At 40.0% G+C, this 27629-nt stretch overlaps 2 protein-coding genes across 3 annotated transcripts in view; one reads left to right on the plus strand and one right to left on the minus strand.

The window, feature by feature from the left end:
* The window catches only part of LOC119734754 (epsin-1-like), a 30406-nt gene extending 12434 nt beyond the window's left edge, over window positions 1–17972 (minus strand). The window contains exons 1-2 of one of the 2 annotated variants that reach the window (XM_038208301.1): window positions 17831–17972; window positions 3486–4161 (exon numbers count right to left, since the gene is read on the minus strand). In XM_038208301.1, coding sequence (XP_038064229.1) covers window positions 3486–4008 — 523 coding nt within the window. In that variant the 5' untranslated portion in view covers window positions 4009–4161; window positions 17831–17972. The remainder of the gene's footprint in view (window positions 1–3485; window positions 4162–17830) is intronic. The other variant, XM_038208302.1, reaches the window with a different exon arrangement.
* On the plus strand, window positions 13072–16565 carry LOC119735094. The gene is made up of 3 exons (XM_038208796.1): window positions 13072–13163; window positions 14316–15698; window positions 15858–16565. Exons 1-3 carry the CDS (start codon window positions 13140–13142, stop codon window positions 16335–16337), a joined length of 1887 nt encoding a protein of 628 aa, XP_038064724.1. The 5' UTR covers window positions 13072–13139; the 3' UTR covers window positions 16338–16565.
* Window positions 17973–27629: the final 9657 nt, after the last annotated feature.

Consider the following 27629-nt stretch of genomic DNA (forward strand, 5'->3'; position numbering starts at 1 on the left):
TCTCTTCTCAATGGTATTCATCAGTATGAGGTTGATCGACTCCAACGGCTTCAAAACAATGTTGCTCGTATCACATTATCTCAACCCAAATACACACATGCCTCTCCACTCCTTCAACAATTACATTGGTTACCAGTTAGACAATGCATCAACTTCAAAACAGCAGTTTTCATGCACAAAGCACTTCATAACACAATGCCGCAGTACATAATGGGATCACTCAACCTTATGCACCCAGCCGTAGTGGCCTCCGCTCCAGTAACAACCTTAGAGTTCCACGCACATTCAAAAAGGCAGGGGACAGGGCCTTCTCAGTGTCTGGTCCCCGATGCTGGAATTCCTTGTCACACAACATCCGCAACATCAGTTCTCTTGACAACTTTAAGGGCAGACTGAAAACTGATCTGTTCTCTCCACATAATCTGTAACTTGTCTTCTGGAATTGTCCTTAGTCGCGCATTGATACTTGCGAACATGCGCACTATAAATCGTGTTATTATTTTTATTATTATTATTATAAACTTTAGTTTTTCGAAATTATTCTTCAGAATAACCTTTGAGTTTGTTTTTTGGTGGGGGACCTAACGGTACTGTCAGTGGGATCTGTTTTTTTTTTTATTGTTGGGGGGGGGGGGGGGGAGAGCTGTTGTTTGTTGACATGGTTGAGGGCATCGTTTAAACTTCATTCTTCGGAATAACCTCTGTTTTGTTTTTTGTGGGGTACCTTTTTATCGTTAGCGACAGAGTGAATTTCTCTCTTTTTGGAAGTTGTGATGGCTCTGAAAAGAGCTGTTTGGTTTATGATGCTGCCGGCGTGTTGTTTTTACTTTTGGAAAAAAATTGTGATTTTCCTCTGGATGCTCGTCCCATGCTGCTCCTCTGATAGGTACATGTAGTTCATGATGCCAGCTGCGTTGTGCTAGATGGAGTACGATAAACGTATCGCCTCTTGGGAAGAATCCCCACATTTTTTTCTAATACATTTTTTAATAGCCACAAGCCAACAATCATGACAATAGGGAACAGCTACGTACCCGATGTTCGGGCGGCAACACTGTAGGCTATTTCTTACAATGTCTCCCGAGCGTCCCCTATTGTCTGTTTATAATAATTTTTTAAAAACTTGGCGGCACGGTGCCGCAGTCGAGAGCCTGGTCATGCTAAGGAAAACCGCAGTGGGGGATTAGAGACTAGACGCAGGCACTGATTATCATCGTCCTATTGAATTTATTTAAGATTGGCGAGATAAAATAACGTTGGGTTGAAGTCCTTACAAAGGTACATTGATGGGTGAAGCTTAGGTGCTTTGCCTGAATGGAAGAGAGGAGCATGATGCCTGTATCAGGACAAAAGATTTGTTGTTGGCAAACTGCAGTGTCCGTAGTTTTGAAAAAATGTCGTTGTAAATGAGTGTCCGTGCCCTTAATAACCAAATATTTTCCCGAAGTAATTTACACAAATTGATCAGGACTGGGAGAATGTGCTCGTTACATCTGGGATATCGTTATGACCGAGCTCGTTATCAGGAGAGTTGACTGTAACTTGAAAACGGAAGCATTTTACTGCAAACAAACAAATCATGGAAACATTTTGAGAGGAATGCCAAATACAAAAACAGCATGATGACATCATCGCTCGAAAAGGTGACCTCTAGCGATTCATCAAATAAAGTTTAGTCAGGCAGCTTAGGCCAGCTTTTGGAATGGATGTGGACATTCCGGACAAAAGCGCCAAATTTTTCATACATGCTCCTTATTGCCTTAGCTTTCAATTTTTGATAGGAACCAACTTATCCAATAACAATATGGCAGCCATCTTCGATTTTAAAGATGGCTGCCATTGAAAACCTATTTTTACCCATATCTCATCTTCTAAGCCACTTAGGATTAAAGTTTTGGTGTCTAAACATACATTTTCAGGGTCAAGGAATGCAACTGTACCATTTGGGATAGTATCAAATGGTTTGTTTGTCCAGATACAGTATTGTTGCCATCTTATTTTTGAAGATGGCCGCAGGCATTTAAAACTACATGTATTGCATCTTTAAGCCATTTTAACATTGAAATCTTAGTGTCTAAACATACATTTTTAGGGTCAAAGAACGCAACTGAACCATTTGGGTTAGTGCTAAATGGTTAATTTGTCCAGATACATTTGTGTCCACTATACCATTTATGACAGTGTCAAATGTTCAGCTTGTACACTATTGTGGCCATTTTTTCAAAGAAAACCAAGCGTACATGTACATCCCTTTAACTCTAACGTACCTGAATCCATCAAAATCCATCCCCCTGTTTCGGGGGATTTCGGCGGATTCAGGATACCTCCATATTGCACAAACTGGGGGATTTTGATGGATTCAGGATTGTACGCCTAGCAGAACTGCAGGATTTTGATGGATTCAGGATACCTCCATATTGAGCTGCTGGGGGACTTTGGTGGATTCAGGATCTCAACAGAAAAACTCTTTGGCTATTTTTGTGGTCAAGTAAATACTGCTTGTAGCCCTGCCAGGTCTGTCACATGCTGTACAAAAATGTATGTACTGGGTAGTTGAGAGCTTGTGACTGCGGCTTATTAGGCTCAGCATATAAACAATGGATTATGTAAATAACCCATCAAGACAAAGCAATGCTGGGGTCAGACAATGGCTCACTGAAGTAGCCCTTCCAGACAATGCAAACATCATAGTATAGTATTACCCACAGCCCGAGTTGAAAGGAAAAACAACCCACATCATATCCACCAGCAGTTGAACCATGCATTGGTGTATTTTGATGGATCCTATGCAACAACACACATCACAATTTTCATGCGAGCGTGGTATCCTGAATCCGTCAAAATCCACCAGAAATTTAGGTGATGGATTTTGAAGACTCTATGGAAAAACATGCTGTATTATTTTTTTATGCCACCATGGTATCCTGAATCCGCCAGAATCCATCGAGACTTATGCTGGTGGACTTTGGCAGATTCAGGATACCTCCAGTATCTACACTGGGGGATTCTGATAGACTCAGGATACCAGCATTTTTTGCGTAACAAAATTGGTGGATTTCGGCGGATTCAGGATACTTTCTAGTAAAAGAGCCCCAGGAGTTACGGTTAAAAAATGGTGTGTCTAGATATATGCCATTGAAAAGTGCACCTTTCAGATAACGTCACATGACACATGATGACGTTTACATGACGTCACTTGGTGACATGTGACTTTGCTCCGAGGTCTTGCCTATGTTAACTTTGATTGATGTATGACAAAGATTAAAGTCCAAAGTGACGGACGAAAAATTGTTTACAAAATCTATGGGATTTGGGATAGTACTAATAGTAGAAGAAGAACTAAGGCTTAAATTCCACAACTTTGCAGAAAAGCCAAAAAGTCTTAACGAAAATAAAGGCTGTTTCGGCAAGTTGTTGAAACAACCAATTACAAATAATAAATTACTTTCTTCAAGGGACAATAATTTTATACTTATTAAGATTACCTGAAGGTGTTGCTGGTGATGAAACTGTGTCTGTCCTGGAATTACTGCCAATACCCTGATTTGCCTGGGCAAAGCGCTCCTTGGCCTTAAGTGCAGCCACCCGCTCTGACTTGAGCCTTTCTTCATTCTTAAGCAGCTCCACAATCTGCTTGGACTTCTCCCGCACATTGCGACCCACGTCCTGATTGTTGGTGTCATAGAAGGTGAAGTCTTTGAGTGTGTTGATGTCCACGATCTTCTCCTTGCACTGCTGAGCAACCCGCTCTGAGCCTGTCTTAATGATGTAGTCTAGCAGCACCAGGGCCTTGTAGACATGCCGCCAGTTCTTGCCCTTGTCATTAATGCGCCGCCAGATCATATCCATGATGTCAGTGAAGGCCACCACATTGTATGTCAGGTCAGCAATCTCTGACATGGTGGAGCTGGCGGGACCCCAAGGGTCGTTGGATGTTGCATCCCGCACCTTCCTCTGGGAGTCGTTGTAGTTTTTGATGACATTCTTGATTTTTCTGCTGGTAGACATCTTGGAGGGATTACATGTACCTCTCTATCATCTAGTCCCACACAATACACAAGATGTTTAGTTCTCGACCAATGTTTATGTTGCAGGGTTCACAAGATTGAAGAAGAATGCAATTATTTATGCAACAATTGCAAATCAGGCGTGCACATTGAGCTGCAAAAAAACCACAAAAATATTTAGGGTAATTTTATTTGAATATCTGATAAATGGAAAATTTATGAAACCTTCAAAACTAGCATCACAACCTCAAGTGATATCAAATAAAGGAGGACAACAAGACCTTCTTAAATATTTAGTTTTGAATTGTTTCAAAAACGTTTGATTGATTTCATGGTGTCAATGTCGTTGCCGAGTTAGCTGTTTCCCACTTATTTGGCGGGAACCAGTCTAGCTATTGTATGCGCTTTAGCAAGATCTTGGAGGACAAACACTTGCAGTTGACATTTGCCAATGCTTCATGCACTCTCTATTACCATTGATGTTACAGAAGAAAGGGGTAAATTTTGATAATTTTTTATGTTAAAATGTTGAGACATATTTTTGATAAGACAAAATATGGTCGTATTTTTCAGGTACACAACTCAACTCTCATAATTTTCAAGTTTTGCACTTCAAGCCGTAAAAAATAAATTTGAGTGTTTCTCTTGTGCCGGCACTTCCTGTGTACATCTAAATTGTATACAAGTACGCAATATAAGATAATAAATAACCAACCCAACCTGAGCAAACGTCTGGGTTCGATGGATAAAATAAATAATAATAATGATAATGTGTTTATATGGCGCTTAATACCAACGGTCTCAAAGTGCTATACAATTATTACCCCTGTTCATCAGGTCATGAGACCAGTTTTTGCAGCAGCTTGAGATCAGCGCATTCTGGTCTCTACCTTTACAGGTACATGAACCCATTTATACACCTGGTTGGGGAGAGGCAATTGTAGTAAAGTGTCTTGCCCAAGCACAAAGGCACCATGTTCCCGGTCAGGGTTCGAACCCTGTACCACGGCAGGTGAGTCGAACACCGTAACCATTGGACCACTGCACTCCACGGTGGACTGATGGCCAGATGACCCAGGTTTGAGCCCTGTGCAGCATTTTAATTTTGTCTTTTTCTCCTAAAAGTAAAACTTTTCTTCATTCATTATTTTAAATCGAATCCTACATTTACTTGCAGAATATGTCTTCTTATTTTTCTGATTCCTGGCTCTAGAGGATTGTTCTTTTAATTAAAGGGAAATGAAGCCTGAAATAGCAATAGGTCTAATTCCCATCTCCTGAATACAAAGTCACGACGACAATGTAACTTTTGTAAGTGTTGAACCAGCAAAGATTGTTCACAGTAAAAATGTCTACTTGTAAGTCCCAGAAAAACACTTTGTGCATCTTCAGTGCAGTGGTAAAACAACGAAAACAATCCACCAAATACGCCACCTCCGGATCTAGTACAGATCAAGAATTTAGATAGCACTAAGGTTAATTTACGATTTGGATGGAAAGCGCAATTTCCTTTTTTTTCACGAAAGCTCCCCTTGCGCTTGTGCATCTTACACAAATCAGATGACGTGCCAAAAAGATTTTGTGCACTCCGGCAGTTGTCATTTTGAGAGGATCCTTTGCTGCATAAAGGATTATAGGCTGTGATAGGTGAGTTTTTGCTTGTAATTTTAACAGAAATGGAAAAATCGGCAAAAAACGTGACCAGGCATCACCTGCAGTGTAGGAGGTCTCGAGGTCGATTTTCATGGCCTCGGCCTTGGCCTTGGAGTGCAAAACCTTGGCCTTGGCCTCAGAGCCTTCCGGCCTCGGCGAATCAGTCAAGGCCGGCTTGAGGCCGCCCACTTTCATGTGTTTTCTATTTCAATTAATTTTAATTTTTTACCGTATCAAACCTTCAAAAAGCTGCCACAGTGGGTTCCGTGAAACGAAATAAAATTTTAAGCAGATACATGTACGTACGAATGAATCGACTGGTAATGCCTTGCATGGAACGCATTACCAGTTGATGTACGTTTCAACGTTTCATGTACACTGTACGTAGCATCTTTGCCTTGTCTGCGCTATGGCCGTATCATATGCAGTGACAAAATCGCATCCGAGGATAAGGACTGCCAATCACAGGGCACCTCGATTGTTTATACCGAGTAGGAAATGTAACTGCCGCCGGGTCAGTATTACATTCTACATACACAGTACAGTCCGTAGACCAAGGGCTGTTGGATGTCCTACTCAGCACTTATAAGCAAGGCGCCCTGTGATTGGTAGCCTTTCACCAAGGCCATCGTGGCTTAACTTGCCCGCATTAGACAAAGCGGCGAAAAGGCGAAGCGACTGGAGATGGAGACCACACACGCAAGTGGTGAAGCCACGAGGGCATTTTCTAACTTGTCGAGAAATTTTTATGTTTTTCTTTATAATCTCAATTTTTGCTACCCCAATAGGGTAACAAAATTCCAACCAATCATCAGCCTTTTAGTGCGCGCGTGGCTACTACCCGGACGCATCGACGCGCCCGGATGCTTGCACAAAATAAAAAATAAAAAAATGCGAGTCTAGTTTTCCACGAGATCATGACCGCGTAATTGTTCTTACATTATCTTATTTTAATTCTACTTATAAAAGTATTTCAAGAAATTATTTGAGTGTATGAACTAATTTTTCATCTGAACTTACAGTCATTTGCTCTTACGTTTTTCTTACTCACCCTTCTTTTAAAAATGGAAGCAACTAGGCAAAATCCGCGTTGTGATTGGTTAACCTTCAGCACTCTTCTTATTTGCATAAAAACTATGAATAATTCAACAAAATCAAGTTGGGAAAGGCCTCGTGGCTTTGCCACTCGTGCGTGCTGACTTAATCTTTGCTCCAGTCGCTTTGGGTCTTGGCAACTTCGCCGCTCTAAGCCACGATGGCCTTGGCGAAAGGCTATGTGATTGGCTGCTCTGAATGATCCTTGGATGTGATTTTGTCCCCCGCATATGATACAGCCCTAAGCATGCGTGGCACGTGTTTACGTTAATGAACAGGGATTCTTTTGCACAAACCCAGAGTTGCACTGAATATTTTTTTTTCTTGTTTGACTTGATCTTTTTCTCATTTTGCATGGGTCCTCTGCTGCATAAATAATACATTCACTGTCATGGGTGAGTTTTTGCTTGAAACTTGAACGGGAATTGAAAATATTGGCCAAAAAAGCGAAAACCACCAGTTAAGTCATGGGCTTCATTCAAGCCCTACTACTAAAAATCTCCCCATGTCACGTCAATGACGTCATTAGCCAGTACGCTGAAAATTCATGTTCAATGTACACTAGGCCCTAGCCCTGAACGAGTGAACGTCACAAGTGGGCAAACTGGGCATTAGCCAAAGCGATAATGGAACAAGGAGCCAACCCGTTATTCACATGCATGCGTGCTCGCGCAACACAAAGCCTGTCTTCCTGCGCTTTAGCTTTCTACGTGCATGCATGATATCACTCAGTTCAGCAAAATGAACACAAACTCTCGGATCATCTGGTTTGCACGCAGTGGCCACGAAGAATTTGAAGAACATTACAAGAGGAAATACAGGGCAAGCTGGAAAATGTGTAATCCAGGCACTCCATAACTTAGCAAATTCAGATTAAAAAGATGTCAAAAATCCAACGAAATCTTACCCTTGAATATATTTTATTACATGTTTAAATAGCTGGCCTCGGAGGTTGTGGCCTAGGCCTTGGCCTCGGCGGTTGTGGCCTGGACTACAACACTGATCACCCGATCTGCATTCTATGGTTTATTTTCAGCTTTCCTGGCGAATCTCCCATGTCATGAGCCTAGAAAGCTGGAAATTTCAAGCTACTTCAAATATTAGGGAAAAATGTTGCAACCTGACGCCACTTCCGCAACTGTGTACAAAGTCTATGGTGAGTCAAGAAATTGTAATTGAAACTTGAAAATTGTAAAAAAGAAAAAAGTATTTCCTAACAAAATTAGAAATGTTTCTTAGTCCCAGATTCTGAGTGAATGTTTCTTAGCCCCATATCCTCGTCATTTTAGGGGGTCTGACGATACGCCTATGAAGAAAAAAGTGGTAATCCTTACTTTTAGGACCCCGTTCCTATATAAGGTTAAAAGGCTCACCAAAACAAGTGACTAAATGACACTCAAAAGTGACATTCTAGTATTTCTTGTCATTTATCTGAACAGCATAAGTTTCTTGAATATCAGCAGGTTTAATTTATTACCGTATGGGCTTTGACTACGGCGCAGATCGGAGCACGTATCATTAGCCAACATTACACAAAACAGTCGTTGATAAAGCACAACTTTTTTTTCTTCGATCGAGTGACGACGGTCACGTCACGTCAAGCGCCCTCATTCGTCAACTCGGTGCAAGGGACTGAGCAACACGGCAAACACATTGAGCGGTGAGTTTTCAGACTATTTTGCTGGTTTTTAAAAAAATTGTCGCTGTTTGGGAACAAAATAAGGGGTCTTATGGAATGTCATGAATGTGTAGATCTATCCAGGGTAGCTGTCTCTCTCTTTTGTATTCTCTTTACCGGTTTTTGGGGGGTCTTTTGTCCTCGCATGGGTATGTAAAATTTGCTACCGTGTATCCGTCACCAAAGTATGCCAAATCTGTGGAGCGTTAGTACGGAGGGTACCCTAGTTCAAGGCTCCACTCAGTAGAGCTAGGTTGGGATAGAGGGGAAAAGGACCATTTTGTGGAGGGAAAAAAGGACCATTTCGTGGAGGCCGCTTTTTAAGAGTCTCTTACGATCTCACTTTTAGTTTTACAACGTACATCTGTCTCCAGCGTTACATGTGAATTCCTGATGAGCTTGTTAAGCTGGAGTTACTCAAGCTACAGTTTTAGGATAATTATCACTTTCTGATGTGATAGGTCATTTAAGGGAAAAAATACTGATGGCCTGATATGGGAATTTTTCCGCCTACTACACTATCATGACTATGATTTCGGAAATCGCCGTACTTCTGGTGTCATACTAGGCCCGACAACCAATTTTCAGCAATGGTGAAAGGGTCTTGAAACAGCTACAGTTGGATAGATCTCATTGAGTACTTTTCAAAATGCATAACTTTATAGGATTTCAATTAGCCGTTTTTGAGTTACGATTAAAGAAAAAGTGCCAAATATTGACTATTTTTGGACAAAATAGTGGATTTTTGTGAAAAATAATAGAATTACGACTTTTGTGACACTGTTTATTCAAAATTATAGCAATTTGAAGGTTTGAAAGTACCTTTGTACAATCTATGAAGGATGAACATGCAATTTTGAGAGTAAAACCCCAACGGAAAATTCCTGTTTTTTTAAAGATAGCGCATCAAAATCCCACCGTTGTTCATTTTTGTACAAAAAAGTATATTAAAAACTCACTTTGCAGTCATTTTTCAAAAATTATGCCATTTTTACTGAATAATAACTTAGGCCAAACAAAAAAAATGGTGTGTTTACGGTAACGGCCTGAAAAAAAAATCCAGGTAGGTAGAAAGGGAAATAATTTTATTTTGTATTTTTTTTTTTTCATTTCAGTTCTGCATGCCCATGCGTGTTGTTTCGCAAAAAAAAAATTGTATAAAACCACTATTCAAGCATTGAAGATATTCAATCGATACATTTCAATCCAAATTAATTTGTATCATCGGCCAGGGTTCTCCCCAGGATTTTTTCAAACATGTGGGGGAAGATTTGCTGTGATTCAACACCCCGAAAATGTTTGAACTTTAGAAGCTCTCTGGTGCATTTTAGAGCAAATCTGGGGAGTCTTTATCTTAAGATTTGTCCTTGAAATTCAGAGGAGATCTTGTAGGTCACTAAAATTTTTGTAATTAAAGAAAAAAAAATCAAAATTGTTAACGTAAAAAAAAATTACATTTCACAACCTGTGTTTCATTGCTTCCTAACTTCAAATTTCTGTAAGCTTCAAATTAAGAAATTTAGTTGGAGAAAAAAAAAACTTTTGCTTCCGATTACATGCCTTTCAAAATAGCGTCAGTAGGTCGGAAAATTATTTCCCCAACTTTTTGGGGTGCTGATTAATGGAGCATCATTCGTACTAATCATAGAGCAAGGAATCATGTTTATTTTGTACCTGGATTATTTTCATTTGCGCCACGAAAATTATCAAGACTGGCTATCAAAAGTGATTAAAACTTGCCTCACCTAATTAAAAATATATTTGAGGTCGGTGATTCCACTTTATGCTTAACATACATCACGGTCGCTGGCACCGCCAACATTCCGCCTGGCTGGCCGAACATCGCACCGTGCTCACAGCACACGTGGCCGAAAATCTTGCACTACTGCAGAAACACGCTACGATGTTTCGCCACAAGTTTGAGCTTTGCAATCTCGTCATTTTAATGGAAAACACATACACAGAAAGTAAAGATCACGTTCTGTGAATTAATTCGCAGAAATTCCTTTTCTCCAGCGATGTTTGTTTGGTAATATTTTTACGATCCAACTTCGGCCCACTACATCATCATGCTGTATGATACGAAGTATGGACCGGAGAGAGGCAGTAGTCACTGGTTCCGGTCCTTCATCATAGCATTGATATGATTCCGTTAGCTGGCGAAGGGAACCAGTGTACCATGCTGTATGTTAGCTGGGTGCTGCTGGTGGTCGACAGAACACGTCATCGTGTGTGTTTTGATCACACATGCATCGGAAAAACAGGAGTTTGGTCAAGATTTTGCATGTCAAGATGAAATACATGTAATGGCGTATGTAACGATCAAATTGCGCATTTTAATGGCGTGTTTGATAATTATATTGTGCGTATCCGGGGCTAAAAAATGTGATCGGTATTTTTTTGTCGGCGTATCGGGCCGGCCGCAATTCCAGCGTATCGGGCCGATACGCACGTTTGTACGTGGGGAGAACCATGCCGTCCGTCGGGCAGCCAGGCGTACCCCAATGCGTTTGTGCAAAAATAATCGTACTTCGTAGTTTGAGAATTCAAAATTTGAGATCGTCGCGATTTTCGCACGTTTAACACAGGTATGTTTGTGTCAAATCATGGTCAGATTCAAGTGTGGAAAATGGTTTTTGTTCGTGGTAAATAATTAAAAGTACTTGAAATGTTTGAAATTTGTCAATTATCAACCTTCAAAATGGCAATAAAAAGTGTGAGGTCGGCAATTTGGCCGAAAAAATTCCAGGTCGGTCGGGTTACCGTAAACACAACATTTTTTTTGTTTGGCCTTAAGAAATTAATGCATTCTTTGTTCTATTTTCGCAGAACTGAAAATTCTACAAGGTTTTATCATCTACGAAGTTTCACAGTCACTGGTTACACATTTCGTGAGGACCACAAAATCAGACTTTTAGTGAAAATCTTAAATTTTTGAGTCCAAATGATGCAAATTTGACCTTATTGATATATATGCAAAATTGCCATAACTTGTGATGTGTATGAGATCCAGGCCTGAAATTTGGCTGGTGTGTTCCTTTAGTGATAAACAACTCCACTACTAATATTAATTTGAAACTGGCTTATATTGTACTAAGTATGTATGTAAAATTGTAAATGTATGCAAATGGACTTTAATGCCCTAATTAATATTCAAAACTGCCATAACTTGAAGAGACAGTTGTTTTAATCCACCAAATTTGGGCAGTGTTTTTAAGTGAAGATATGCAGCAACGTACTCTTGGCATTACACTGATTTAGTGTGAGTGAATATGCAAATTAATTACTTCTAGCTAATTAATAAACAAAAACATTTTGCAATGAATGGAACCTGCTACCACCAAACATTCGCTCTGCTCCCAATGTCAAAGCTTTCAAAGAGGGAATTGAGCACCTAGATCTCCTCAGCTTAGTTAATAAGGCCCACTTTAAAATTTAGTTCACTGCGCCAACCACTCTGACCTGTGCGAGATAACCACTTAAGAGGTGTTTGCACAGTATACAACCAGAACCAGAACCAGAAGGGGTTCACCCCGGTGTTTCTGGCAGTGGCCGCAGCACCTTGTAAACCCTGGTGCCACATAATGGGTCTCATATCTCTCATGTACTTCATTCATCTAACAAAAGACATAACTCCCAGTGCCTTGAGTACCTCAGTACTCTGTTGCGCTAATGCCTGAATAGGTTTCTGCAACGTAGCCATACAGATACAGATACAGATACTTATTCAACTCGCCGTCACAAAGTTATTTGAAGTCTTTACGAAATAAAATTTGCACCCAAGACAAAAGGTAGGCCTATGAAAATGTGGTAATCCTTACTTTTAGGACACCTCTATTTTTTACAAGTTCTGTTCAAAACTGACTTTTGCAGATGACTGTCCAGTACCAAAGTGACTTTTGCAGGCTAAAGCAGTCTTTTTTCTTCATATAAACTCATGTTAGTTGTAATTTTGAAAGCACTTTCGAAGAAAATGTGACTTTCCTACCTTTTTTCGCAGTCAGACGTGCATGTTATATCTCACACGCATGAAAGCCCTACATAATGAAAGCCCGATGCTGATTGGCTGCTAAAAAAATTAATTAGTCTGGTTCCTAGACCAAAAGATTCTGACTACTCCTGAATCTTTTGGTCTGGGAACCAGACTAAAAATAAATAAGTTAGTCTGGTTCTCAGACCAAAAGATTCTGACTATTCCTGAATCTTTTGGTCTGGGAACCAGACTAAAAATAAATAAGATGTTTATTTTTTATCAGCCAATCCGCATCGAGCTTTCACGTTTGCCATCTTGGTTTTTGAGTCTGTTTTCTGGTTGTCATCGTCGTCTTTTACCCCTGAGTTTCCCTCATAAATCAAAGCCCTGCCCTCTTTCCACAAAAGTAAACCTGCTGATATTCAAGAAGGTGTCATTGCATTGCCAATTGTTCAGATGTGCCAAGAAGTATCAGAATGTCAATTTTGAGTGTCATTTAGTCAACTGTTTTGGTGAGTCTTTCCCTTCCTATATAGCCTATTATAGGAACGGGGTCCTAAAAGTAAGGATTACCGAAAATGTTTATTGTATCGTGGGAGGACCTGTTTTCGCGGTGCCCTATTTCCGCGTCCTTACCTTCTGCGTTACGCGGCGCGCTTTGTAAACAACTCCCCGTGACGAAATAAACTTTTCTAGTTGCTGACAATCTCCTCTCCTCTCCGCTGACCCAAAAATGTGGAAAGTAAAGGCTCTACCGGTAAGTTGTACTTGTAAATATCAAAATTTGGGTTATTTAGGCCTAATTCGCAAGGTACAAAACATGTTTATATTGCTAGAGCCATAAATAATTATTGCATAATCATTGAAAGTTTCAGCTTACAAAGTTTCGAGAAAAAAATTCGTAATGATCAAAATCACGTGACTGGTTTGAGTGCCGAGCATGCTGGGAAAAAAGTACGGAGGCCTATAAAAGACATGTGGCTTATATCATTTTTCTCACTGTCTAGAAAAATCGGTATTTTCCTCAAAATGAAGGAATGAATTAACATACAGCAAAGGCTTATTTTGTATAAGACGGTTATTAATGTGCATGTGAGATATTAAAAATATACATTTGTTCATGAAAAGAGCGTGTGTTGTGCTTTCTTTAATAAGACTATACATTATCAGAGTAAAATGAATGATATAGGCCTACTTAAATAAATACTTAAATAATTACTCCAAACTCAACAATAATGCACAACAAAGGTTGATTTATATCTGATAAAAAGAAGATTATTAAAGGGAATATACATCATTTGCTTTTGCTGTAATTTTCAGAAATGGATGGAATTGGGGGATTGGAAATATATACATGTAGCAAATATAGTTACACTGACTTTTTTTGAGGTTTTGGGTTCGAAAATGCTATAAAAACCAAGAAAAACGATCATTTTCCTGTAGTCTGGTTCCCTGACTCCATATAAGAAGAAACAGAGCAGTTTACATACATTGGGGAATTGTAAGGTCAGGGAACCAGTCTAGCTGGCTCGTACCCGTTCATAGGTTTGTAATCGATTGCAAACAAGTGCAATGGTCAATTGGGGCCAGTATTTGAAAAAAAGCCAGTTGTTTCCAACGCTGATCGGCCGATCAGCGTTGGAAATTGATACAAAAATACCACTTTTCTTGAAAATGACAGTATACCAGGTGCCATAATTTTACAGGATGCTTTAGACTGTCATTTACCAACATCCTATTAAGGTATTTCGCCAAAACTTGGTAGTTTTATTTTTCGATGTTTGCAAATGTTGTATATTCCCTTTAATAAAATATTATATTATATTAAAATATTATATTAACTAGTTTTATGAGCAACTGATTATGTGACACCAATAGCAAAATCTATATAAATGTTCTTATCCTATAGAACATGTGCACAAGCCCTCTGTTGCAATCCAGAACAACTTCTTACAGAAACTACTCACCAACAGCTTTGTCAAAAGCATTTTGTCTCATGATTGATGAGAATGGGTCAGTTGGGGGTGCTGCGAGAAGGTACGGGGTCCCTGAGTCCACATTACGGGATCGTGTTCTGGGGAAGGTTGACCCCGAAGCAACAAGATCGGGACCAGCTCCTGTGTTCAGCCTCGAAGAGGAGAACAACTTGGTGGACCACCTGAAGAAGATGGCGCTACTGGGTTATGGATATAGCAGGGCCGAAGTTATCGATACAGCCACAATATATGCTGTCAGTCTCAACAAAAGGGACGAAGATCATCCACTCAGCCTCAAATGGTTTCGCAACTTTATGACCAGATGGCCTGAGCTGAGTGTCAAGAAGCCACGCAGCCTGGATCTGTACAGAGCGAAGGCAACCTCTGAAGAAGTAGTGATGGCATACTTCGCCAAGCTCGATGAGATGCTGACAAAATACAAATTGAAGGATGCACCTGAACGCATCTTCAATGTTGACGAAAAGGGTCTGAAACAAAACCATTCCCCACCTTTCATCGTTGGTTCGTCCTCCTCATCCACCCCACTTGCTGTGACAAGCGGCAGAGGGATGACCGTTACCATCATCGGTGCTGGGAATGCTCTGGGTCAGCAAGTACCTCCATACTTTGTATTCCCAGGACAACGTATGAGGCAGGAGCTACTCAATGGCTGCTTACCTGGAACAGATGGGACCGTCAGCGAAAGTGGTTGGTCGAATACTGCTGTCTTCATGACATACCTTTCAACACACTTCTTGAAATACATGTATGTCACTGCGAGCCGAACGGAAGATGAGCCAATACTCCTTCTCTATGATGGTCATCGATCTCACATCAACCTACCACTGATTGACTGGGCAAGAGATCAACACATCTTGCTCTTTGTCTTGCCTGCACATACAAGTCACGTCCTACAGCCACTTGATCTAGCATGCTTTGGGCCATTTGAGAAGATATATAATTCCCTCTGCCACCGACAAATGCGAGCCAACTCAACGACAGGGATTGATAGATATTCAGTCTGTGAGATTGCATGCAATGCATATACAAAGGCACTCTCTCCAGAGAACTTAAGGAGCTCTTTCAAGAAAGGAGGGATTTACCCTTTGAATAGTGGTGTCGTTGATCGTGCCATGTACGCTCCGGCTAGAGCTCTAAATAAGTGCACCTCTAACCCAGCAACAAAAGAAGGGGATTTCCCCCAAGTATCGGAGGTTGGCCCGCAAGGTGACCATTCATCTGCAGATGGTGGCCTCCATGATGTCAGACCAGATCTGTTTAAGGAGAGAGAAGACTCGATCGGACAAAGAAAAAAGGTACATGTCGCTCTCTTTGCGATCATTTTATAAAATTTAAGTTTTTATAATACTATTTTAATTCAGGAATTTTCCCGGCTTCAATTACTTTGTTTTATGTCTATTTTTCTGTGAGGAAATAATTGTTTTATTTGCTGCCTATGTTTCCTATATTGAAAGGTTCCAAAAAAGAGGCGATGCCTTAGCTCTGTGGTATCAGGAAAGCCCATCACAGAAGAGGTATGCAGGAACAAGATCGCTGCATATCAGGCCGAGAGCAAGAAAACCCCAACATCCAGACCACTCAAAACAAAAGCAAAGAAGGTTCACACCATATCTTCTCAACAGTCACAACCTGGCCCAAGCAGTCCTCCCGCACTGCAACACATCATCGCTTCAACAAGAGCACCGCCATCATCTGATAACGACAGCGCCTCGGATATCGATGACACTGCTGACAAGTGCTGTGTTTGTCGCCGAGTCCGCCCCATTGAACTCGCTGAGTCCATCTACTTCACCTCGTGGGGCCAATGCATGTTCGAGAACTGCATGCACTGGACACACATCAAGTACTGTTGTAGTGTAACCCGTCTACGAGCAAAGGATACATTTTATTGTCCCTGTCATGGTCTCCCTTGTCTGCAGCCTGCAGATCAGTAAATGCTATTCAGTTTCATTCATTCTTAATCATTTTCAGAGGAGAAATTATCGTCATAAAAAAAGAAAACAAATAAAGACCCCAGCTGGAAACCTTTTTAATATTTCAAAAGTGGGGATATGTGTAGGGGTCCATTGGGGATAACTGCTTTCATTTCCAACTTTTTAGTAAAAATAGGAAACTTCCCATTTCAGCAATCTTTTTTTTTTCCCGGCAAATCCCCCCCCCCCCCCAAAAAAGGCAAGATCACTGAATGTACGTTAAGTCGATCATATTCCAGGCAGGAAACTCGAAACGATACATTTCAATTGCCCATTTATAAATTACATTTACAAGTTTGCCGATTGAAGTTTTGTGTTGCCCAAAAGAATGTTTCGGGAGACACCAGTCCTAACATTTCCTGTGACCGTTGTGTTCGTATGTTAAAAATTATTTAATGTTTTTTTAATTACTCTCGTTACCTAAGTAGGCCTATTCGTATGAATTTACATGAAAAATTGACCTAATTAAGTACCAAAGATGATGTAGGATATATTTCATGTCAAAGGTCGAAGGTCAAATGAGGTCAGCTATGATTTACAGAGGTTTAGGTTTAATAAGAAATAGGCTACAATTAAAAATAAAACACGACCACTCAAGAAAACCTGAAAGTAGAAAAGCAAAGAAAAATATGTAAAATGTCATTTATTTATTTTTCATTTGAAATTTATAGCTTTAATACCATATGATATATTTTCGAAGTATAGAAGGTTGATTTTTGGAAAATATAAGATAGCTACCGACAATGGAGCCTGATGGAGACACGCCGAGTCATGACATACATTTATTCCACGTATGACTTTACCGGGACACCGTACCCCCCGCAACCCACGGAAATAGGTCACGCTCGACGCGTGGAGGCGCTTCGCGAGGACGTCGGAGATCGTTCCGTTGTGTGAAAACTGCGAAGGTCGTCCAGTTTTTATTGTTGTTTGCATATTGCCCATGAACTAAGGAAGGTAAATAGGACATCCATTGGTATCTTGCACTTGTTAATTTTTTTCAAAACAAAGAAAAAGCCCTATACCCGCGAAAACTGGTCTCTCGAGGATACACAAGCATGACAAGTTTCAGCCATTTATGACACCTAAAACAGAAATGACAGTACTTTGAAAACAGCCCACGACCCCGAGAATCAGGGTCGTCTAGGCCGTGCGTGGGGGCCGTTCGGCGGGCCTAGTCATACCCTAAATCGTACCGGAACTGCTGCCGACAACCGACCGCGGCGACATGGGCGAGTAGGGCAGCCCGGCGAGTAGGCCTACAATGGCTACATGTATAAAACGTCATGAACGTCCATGACGTTCATGACGTTACACCACCATTTTTCCGTTTCTGTGGCGTCAGGATACTACATTAATATCTAAAAATATCATATGACCTTTAATTGAAGACTACAGGTACTATTCTAAGAGGAAGAAACACAAAAAATGAATAAAACTCAACCAAAATTTACCCTTGGCAGGACTTGAACTTCATCCGGATGGACACATACAATCGATCGTGCTCTAAACTCTCGCAACAACTTTACGGTTCCGGATTACTGGTACTCTGCATTGTGCACATTTTGAATGAATTCATCGAGTGATCAACTTTCAAAACTCGCCATCTCGCGAGATTTTTATCAAAACGTTTACCAAAGCAAAACAAAAGGGGGCGCTATACGCTGAATATGTGCCCTTTCGAAATCGCGGCTTCGGTTCGTTTGTGGCTTATAAGACGATTAAGATTTAAGAAGATTTTACTTTTGTTTCGGCCCTCAAAATGTTTGAACACGTATGCAAATGAGGAATGGTCTGTCGCTGTCCTGTGCTTTACATCAGCGGTTTTTTTTAAAGTGGTGTCTGGGGTAAAACAGAATCATTTCGTACGTCGCGGCGTGAGCATGGCGTGAGTTACGCCATCAAGATTTTTTTTCAAAATTAGAATGTTAAAATCTTATCCAGAGTCCACACTGCATGCAGCATCACATTTCTACGGAAGCGTGTCTAGGACATAACTGAAAACAAATTCTGGTCCACTATTTCGCCCGGGCGGATAATTATTTCGCCCCAGGCGGATTACTATTTCGCCCGGGCGGACCACATTTGAGCTCTTTTTAGCTCAAAACAGCTCTATTTAGCCCAATTGTGGAATTAGTATGAATTTGCTAGTATTTTAGTAACATTTGGGGCGCTTTATATATTTTAAAAACTTTTGTTGGGGTAACGCAGGCTCAAGTTAATCTCACTTTTTCAAGTTGGGGGATGATTTGAAGAATAGTATTATTCTCCGAAACTTTTCTTCAAAACGGCTCACATCATAAACTTTAAACTTGGACTGAACATCCTGACATAGAGTAGTATATACTACCGTGACGTCATTGTGATTATTATTATGTTTTTTTAACGTAATTTGTGTTCATTTAAAGTTCGATTTTATTTTCCGAACGAAATTTAAAGGAATGTAGGGCCTAAATTGGCTTGCTCGCTTTTTCAGACCTTTTAAAAAGGGGTTTTTAATGGCACGCTCGGCCAGTTCAGAATATCTGATCGACCAGATATTGATCAATATATTGTTTTTGAGCTAAAAAAAACAGCTCAAATTAATCCGTTGGCGTTCAACTTTTGGCTTAATGTTACTACCCGTAATTAAAGTAATGGGCCTAATCCACGCATCATGTTAATAACACTAGTCGGCGCGTAATGTAATATCCATGCACCCTTAAATTTCGTCCCATTAGGCCTATATATATGTAATAACTTAGTGACCCGTAAAGTTCACGTGTTTTGAATCTGTAAAGTAATGAGAAGAAGATCCGCAATTTAATATAAAGTATGCATTTGCAGAATCCTGCTATTTAGGGACATTTCGAGGAACTTGCAACTTTTCAAGGTGATAATAATGGTTTGTTAATGTTAACGTTTTTGGGATTAATTTGACAAAAATTATCTGCAACCTTTCTTCAAAGCAACATTAACTTGAATCTTATCCTGACGTCCCATTACTGTCACTTCATTTTGACGTCATCTGGCACAACATAATACATGTACAAGCGGTATCTTTAAGAATATGAGTTTGATCACTGTAACTTATAAACAACATGAACAAAAATCGTGTTACTTTTTGTTGACATTGATAAATATATTTGATATCCAATAACAAAGTCGGTTGACCATTACTTCCGGGTCCGGGTCAACCGGAAGGTCAAACTTGATTAATTAAAAATGCAGACAGACGCCTCCTATTTAAAAACAATTCAAAATGGGTCGAGGGATCACGGATGACCATAAAACACAGTATGAAGATGACTTGATGACGTCATAACCTAAACGAGGGCCCTCTAGCAGCACCTTCAAGTATTTAACCATTTGCTATAACATTTTTAAAAAATTACCAATGCCGATTTAGGTATGTATATGACGTCACGATATTGTTACCAAATAAATATCTCATGACCATGACTAAAAACTTATTTTATATCCTTATTGGACAGTGGACCTGGGCAAAATGATACTGTTATTTGTTTTGAGGCTTTTGTTTGTGTTTTGAGTTTACTTGACTTGACCTTACTGCAACCCTGAAATAAAAGTCTACTTTTCAACTTGATAATTATGTGATATCAATTTGAACAGGACAAGACTGGGAGAATCAGTTTCCACAAAAAGTAAAATGGAACTCGGAATTGTGCGTTTGTTTTTGCCACAAGAGCATGGCAATCAGGCACCCATTTCTATAACAAAAAAATGAAGCCTCTTCCAATTTTAAATTTGAAAACTGATTTCTTTGAGTTTTAAAGGTTTTATGACACATTTTATTTGCGCATCAAACAGTTGCCCAAGGCAATATCCATCACACAAAATAACAAATGTACGCGGTACATTGCAACTGGGTTCAGAGTATTTTTTTCACTTTCTAACATTAAATCACTTGCAATTTGATTCCCGGTAACGTCTTGATGACATCACACAATTTGTCCACATTTTCAAAAAAGGTATATATTTAAGGATTGTGTCTATATTTTGACGTTAAGTTTGTCGTCCCGGTGCCTACCCAGAGGAGAGGTCAAGCGACTTTGCCTGGAGAATGTAATATAATTATCAATATCTATAGTCCTTCAGATAACATTAAATAACTATAATTTTGTCATTCAATTCAAAACTTATAAGTTAACGAAAGTCAGGTTTATGAAGAAAATCAGTCCTACGGTAATACCTGATGACGTCATAATAACGTCACGGTAATATCTATACGGTAATATGACTCGGAACTGATGTTCAGTCCAACTTTCAAGTTCATAATATGAACCGTTTGGTAGCGGAGAAAACTATTGTCCAAATCATCCTTCAAAATTGATATTAACAGCCCGATCACCCGACAAAAGTCTCTAAAAATATGAAGCTCCCCAAAATCATCATAAAAACAAGCAAATTCATATTTTGTCCCTAAATAGTGGCAAATTCATACTTACTACATCTCGGTCCTTCTGATTACATTATAGATCAAAAACACCATAATTGTAAACAATACGGGTCACTTCAGTTATTACATAGCCTATGGGACAAAATTAAGGGGTAGATATGAAACTACGCGCCGATTGTTATTAACATTATGGGCCCATTATTATACATATATAATTATGGGTAGTAATATAATTATTAGCTCAAAGTTGAACGCCAACAGGTTTCTTTGAGCTGTTTAATCTCAAATGCAATATGAATATCCGACTCCATACGATTATATGCTATTTTTAGTATCATAATAGGAGAGTGACCTGTCATGTGCGAGGGATTAACCAATAATAGGGAAAAGGTGTCCGATTATTGGAGTCGGATTTTCATATGACACCGGCCGTGGAAATTCGAAAAATGTGGGCCGGGGGCGGGGGGGGGGGGGGGGGGGGGGTGCTGGACAACATACTACACTAGGGGGTATACTGTTGATGATACACGTGTACATTACGTATACTGGCGTATATATGATCAAAACGTCGCATTTTATGCTTTATTGTATATTTTTGTGATTCCATTTTCAGTGATATTGATTGCATTTAGTTTGGAAGTTCGTTAAATACGTCGTACTCGGCATTTTTGTTCGTTTCTCATCATGAACAAGGGGGTTAAATACCCCCCCCCCCCCCCCCCCCTGGTCAAAACGTGGGGCGGGGTGGTATAATATTTACGACACTGTTTATCAATGTCTGGTCGATCAGATAAGAGAGCATTAAAGTTGGTACTTCTGGGGTATGGCACCTTGTTCAATAGATTTGCAAATTGAATTGATACTTTTCTAGCTTTACATTAGTTATGGGCTTTCCAATGAGGCATCGCACCACATCAAAAATCGGCCCGTGACAGGTGAACAATTAATTAAATTGAACTTTTGAATAAAGAGTGGGATGCTCCTAATCCGTTCTGAATAGTGTGCGCAATTTCTGAACTAGAGCACGCCATTTAAATACCCCTTTTATATAAAGGCCTAAAAAAAGCAAACAAGCAAATTTATTTCTTAGAAGGCATATTATATTCGTTCGAAAAATAAAATCGAACTTTGGAAAAAGCACGTATATACCAAATTTAACATGAATTTTTTTCCCGTTTAGTTCATGATTTATAAATGAAAGTAAATCACGTTAAAAATATATTGGAATGCCTGATGACGTCACAACAACGTCACGGTAATATGTATCACTCGGTGTCAGGATGTTCAGTCCCAAGTTTCAAGTTTATTTTATGAACCGCTTTGAAGACAGTTGCGGCAAAGAATACAATTGTCCAGATCACCCCCTCCTTTACTTGAACATGTTAGATCAACAGCCCGATCGATTACCCAACAAAAGTTCAACAAAATATTGAGCGCCCCAAAATATTCCTAATTCCCAACTTGGATCAATAAGAGATGTTTTGAGCTCAAAAACAGCTCAAAATGTAATCCGCCCGGGCGGAATAGTTATCCGCCCGGGCGAAATAGTAATCCGCCCGGACGAAAAAGTGACTCCGCCAGGGCGAAATAGTAATTCGCCCGGGCAAAATAGTGGGCCAGCATTTTGTTTGGGCATGTCCTAAATACGCTTCTGTAACTTTCACATTAAGGAACAAATGTTGAAACCTGACAGTAACCAGTGGCGTAGCCAGGAATTTTTCAGTGGGGGGGCGCTGGGGGGGGGGGGGGGGGGGCTGGAACATTTCATGGGGGGGGGCGTCAAGCAGGGGCGTCAATCGCTTCTCAAAAGTGGGGGGGGGGGGACATACCTTGATCATAACTGATGCAAGCGCGAATCCCTTACGGCGTGGGGTTCGGGGCCCGCTTAAGGGCCCCGAAAAAAATTGGATTCTAGATGTTCTGTGGTGTGATTTGAAGCAATTTCTTACGACTTTCCTCCATGCTTTAACTAATATTTTCTTGGCAAAAGATAATTATTTGAACATCGTTTTCGAGGTTGGAGACATTGAATCAGCTATCGGTATTCTGAGCTATTGGCGTGGGGTTCGGGGCCCGCTTAAGGGCCCCGAAAAAAATTGGATTTTCGATGCTCTGTGGTGTGATCTGAGGCAATTTCTTACCACTTTAACCAATAATTATCTTAGCACAAAAGATAATAATTTAAACATAATTTTCGAGGTTTTCTCAGCTAAAGGCATAAGAAAATTTTGTGAACATTGTTTTCGAGGTTGGAGTCATTGAATCAGCTACCAGAATTCTGAGCTATAGGCGTGGGATTCGGGGCCCGCTTAAGGGCCCCGAAAAATTTTGGATTGTAAATGCTCTGTGGTGCTATCTGAGGCAATTTCTGACCACTTAAAACAATATTTTCTACGCAAAAGATACATTGAAGTATATAATAGGGCCCATGGCGTCATGTAGATCAATGATAATTTTTTTAGAAACTCAAAATCTCAGTGGGGGGGGGGGGGCGACTGGGGGGCGACAAGGTTTCATGGGGGGCGGTCGCCCCCCCCCCCCCCCACGCCCCCCGCAGGCTACGCCACTGCCTGACACCATTTCAGCGGTTGTGTACAAAAGTCTATGGAGAGTCAAGAAACATTTTTTAAGTATTTCCTAACAAAATTGGAAATGTTTCTCAGTCCCAGATTCATGTCTAATCATCATTTTGCAATGACTGACCTTCATTGAGATGTTATATTAAGAAAAAAGTGGCGTCAGGTTGCAACATTTTCTCCCATATTAATATGAACAAATTGGGAAGGAAATGATTATTTTTAAGGAGGTGTGGACATAATAATTACAATGTGTAGAGTTTGGGGCACAATTTCTATTCATAGTGTTGTTGAAGGAGGCTAATAAATGAACACACACCGAGAAAGAGGTTGAGTTCTAAAAACTACTTGTTGGAAACAGTGTACAGGTATATAAAACGAGTGCGCGTGAATAGCGACAAGCTGAAGTTGACTAGTACTGATTTAAGTGAAAATATAACCATGGTGAAATACATTCAGGAAAGGGACTTGTACGGTTCACGTCAGGTCATGGTCAAGATGAGGATTGATAGTTGTGTACATCTCAGAACTTAACTCAATTACGATTTATTGCTCAGTGGTCATGGTCAGAATTAAGGCAGTGTGTGCTGAAAGTTAATAAAGTGTACTAGTACTCCCCCTCCAGATCGCAAATGGAATGAAGCGAGCGCCACACAAGATAAGGGTAAATTACATGTGAAAATGTGATAAAACATGTCTTGAAGGGAAATCTTATGAAAGTTGCCCAACAATTTCCTATGCGAAAAAGCAAACTACATGTACCATGAAGAATGCACGACTTGGGAAATCATAAGCTTGTGAATATACCTTTATTCTAGGAATACCCTAAGGAAGCTGATAGTTGACACATTTAGCAATATGGTCTCATGAATTGGAAAAATGAAATAGAATGGAATTAAAAAAAGAAAAAGAAACAAATAATAAAATAATATTCATTGAACTACTTGAATGGTTATTTATGGAAATATTTAGAGTAGCTCCGAAAACTACTTCTGCGGCGGAACAAGGTATATAAGGTCTGACTTGTAGTACGGATACCAAGCATGACCAAGGGAAGTGTTTCAGTCCATTTTTGGTTAGAGTCGGCCTTAAGTGGAGCTTTGAACTGCCTATGAAACTCTACTTGTCCGTTGGCAGCAGTGATATGAAGTAGTTTGGGTGCTACCTAGCATGTCAGTCAGTGCTTTGAAAAGCGATGACTCAAATTGCCGTCCCCTGTCAGTTGTTACGGCTGTCGGTGCTCCATAACGTGCCACCAGTCGGAACAGGATCTCACACCGTACTGCCTATCCGTCGGGGTTTGCAAGAATGATACCGTTTCAAGAACAAGACCTGCCCGAACTCGGCCAATGAGTGCTTGCTAGATGATACTTCTTTCATATTATATTCTAGATTTTTGTTACTTCTCATCGGGATGCCAAAATATCTACGTTTCAGTTTTGTCCAACATGAAATGATCAAGTTTTAAATTTAAGATCGAATGTTTTATATTAGCTACATAAACATCGATTGGTATGGTTAAACCCCAGATCAGAATAATTTTGCGAACTCTCAGGGTTACATGTTTTCAACAATAAATAGAAGTGCGTGGCAGTTGGTGGAGCATCTGAACTTCTGAAACATCTTTTAAATAAGAGGCTGAAAGTTAAAAAAAAAAAAAAAAAAAAAAAAAGGAATACAAATTTGATGCAACCTCACAAAAGGAAGCGGGTGGGCCGCTGGTGGTTTTCACGGATTGGATGGAGCAACAAAACATGAATCGATTTTTAAAACAATTTTCAAAATAATAAAAACGGTAAGACGGTTTCAGCTGAAACCAAATAATTGCAGTTGTAATGCTGCCACTAAAAGCTTCCAAATAGGGGAACATAAATTCGTTTTCTCTCAGAAAGTGGGTCCTTGAGTTTGATGAGACTTTTGACATACGACAATTATGTAATCGGTCTGTGGTGTATACAGGTGCTCATATAGCTCGTTTTGTCAGTTGAAACGAGTAATGCTCATTCACTACAGATTGAACAAACTTACGTCATCTAATTAATACCATTCTTCTTGTGTGGGTAAAAACTGTGCAGGTTTAAATTGCCCCCCCCCCCCCCCCCCACCAAAAAAAAAACTGAAATGAAATTAGATTATATGAAATAAATCACTAGTTGTATTTCTTTGGTGATTTCTTAAACCACATTGTGCCTGGAATATACACAAACAAAATGTGGGAGCAGAACTGAAAGATGTTATGCTGACATTCTCATGTGGCCGGGGTACGGTTTATCTATACCAATCAAGTTTTTATGTAGCTGATGATACATTACATTCGATCTTAAAACTTGATCATTTCAAGTTGGACAAACTGTAATAAAAAGGGTTTGGCATCCTGATGAAAAAGAGAAATCTAGAATATGCATGTAATATGAAACTTGAAAGAAGTATAATCTGACAAGCACTCATTGCGTTTCCCTCGTACCCCCGTCCTGCAAACAGTTTGCAGGGCGGGGGTACGAGCGAATCATTGCGTGCGAAAAGGTTTTGACCAGTCTGTGTATATGGAGATCAATGGTTTTGACAGTGTCAATAGAGGGCGCTGCTTCTTATGTTTTTCTCATGCAGAATTTTCGGCGTTTTTTTCCTGGAGTATCTCATTCCCAAACAAATTGTGGATCGGGAACAAAGTTTTTTTTAGATATGGTACATCATAATCTACATGTCTGGAAAGTTTTATGACATTTGGCGGACCAGATCGCGTATCTGGAAAACTAAAGAGTTTTCGGCCTCTCGTCCCACGGACTAATATAATGATCCATATACTAGGTGGTATCGAATCAGGATACAGGAAGAAAATTTCCTACCCAGGGCTTACTACTGGAAACGAAGTTGGAAATAAAGTAAGCACTGGGGACGAGGTTGGAGCTCCACGGAATCTTGTGAAGGAAGTGGGCATTGCATTCTGGGTAACTTATGACCTATATAAAGACATCCAGCTGCAGCTGTTTAAGACCGCAGTTAGCTAATGCACGCAAATTGTATAAAAAAAACTTTCTCATACCGGATGTGATTTCTTTTTCATTGCGGACCATGTAGTATAGTATATTATGTCGCATTTTTGGCCTTTGCATTTTTTTTGGCTAAAGAAGGAAACTTTGTCATATTTGGATGGAGTTTACCTTCCTAAGCCAGAAATCCATTGGTAACATTTTTTCCATCTACCATGTGGCGGCCATCTTGGATATCAATATGGCGTCCATTTCGGACCTAATTTGTATCAGGACTTCAGACCGGGATTGTCACATGAAGTCCATTTTGGTGGCAAACGCTATGTTTTTGATACCAAAAAACCCAAGTAAGGTATTGTTGACGGGGTACTCCCAATGGATGGCAGCCATTTTGGATATTTCAAAATGGCCGCCATTTCGGACCTAATTTGTATCATAACTTCGGACCTGATTGTCATTCCATTTTGGTGGCAAACCCTATGTTTTCGCTACCAAGGAACCCAAGTAAATCAAATTTGACGGGATACTCCCAATGGATGGCAGCCATCTTGGTAAAATGGCAACCATTTAGTACCTAATTTGTATCATAACTTCGGACCTGATTGTCATATGAAGTCCATTTTGGTGGCAAACCCTATGTATGTGATACCAAGGAATCCAAGTAAATCATTGTTGACGGGTAAGCCTCCTGCTTATATAGTGCGGACGTCTTACCCAACGGGTACTCCCAATGGATGGCAGCCATCTTGGATATTTCAAAATGGCCGCCATTTCAAGTTCGGACCTAATTTGTATAATAACTTCGGACGTGATTGTCGTATAAAGTCCATTTTGCTGGCGAACCCCATGTTTTTTATACCAAGGAACCCAAGTAAATCATTGTTGGTGAGGTACTCCCAATGGATGGCAGCCATCTTGGATAATTCAAAATGGCCGCCATTTCGGACCTAATTTGTAACATAACTTAATTCGGACGTGATTGTCACATTTTGGTGGCAAACCCTATGTTTTCGATACCAAGGAATCCAAGTAAGTCAAATTTGACGGGGTAGTCCCAATTGATGGCAGCCATCTTGAATACTTTAAAATAACCGCCATCTTGGATTTCATTTTATAATAACGTACGTTGCACCTGAATGTCGTAAGAAGTCCATTTTGGTGGCAAACCCCATAAATTTGATACCAAGGAATCTAAAAAATACATTATTGATGAGGTATATATCCCCGATGGATGGCAGCCATCTTGGATATTTCAGAACGAGCGCCATTTTGCAGTTCAGTTTTTAAA

Source organism: Patiria miniata, unplaced genomic scaffold (genome assembly GCF_015706575.1).
Source record: "Patiria miniata isolate m_02_andy unplaced genomic scaffold, ASM1570657v1 HiC_scaffold_28, whole genome shotgun sequence".
In the NCBI taxonomy this organism is placed as follows: domain Eukaryota; kingdom Metazoa; phylum Echinodermata; class Asteroidea; order Valvatida; family Asterinidae; genus Patiria; species Patiria miniata.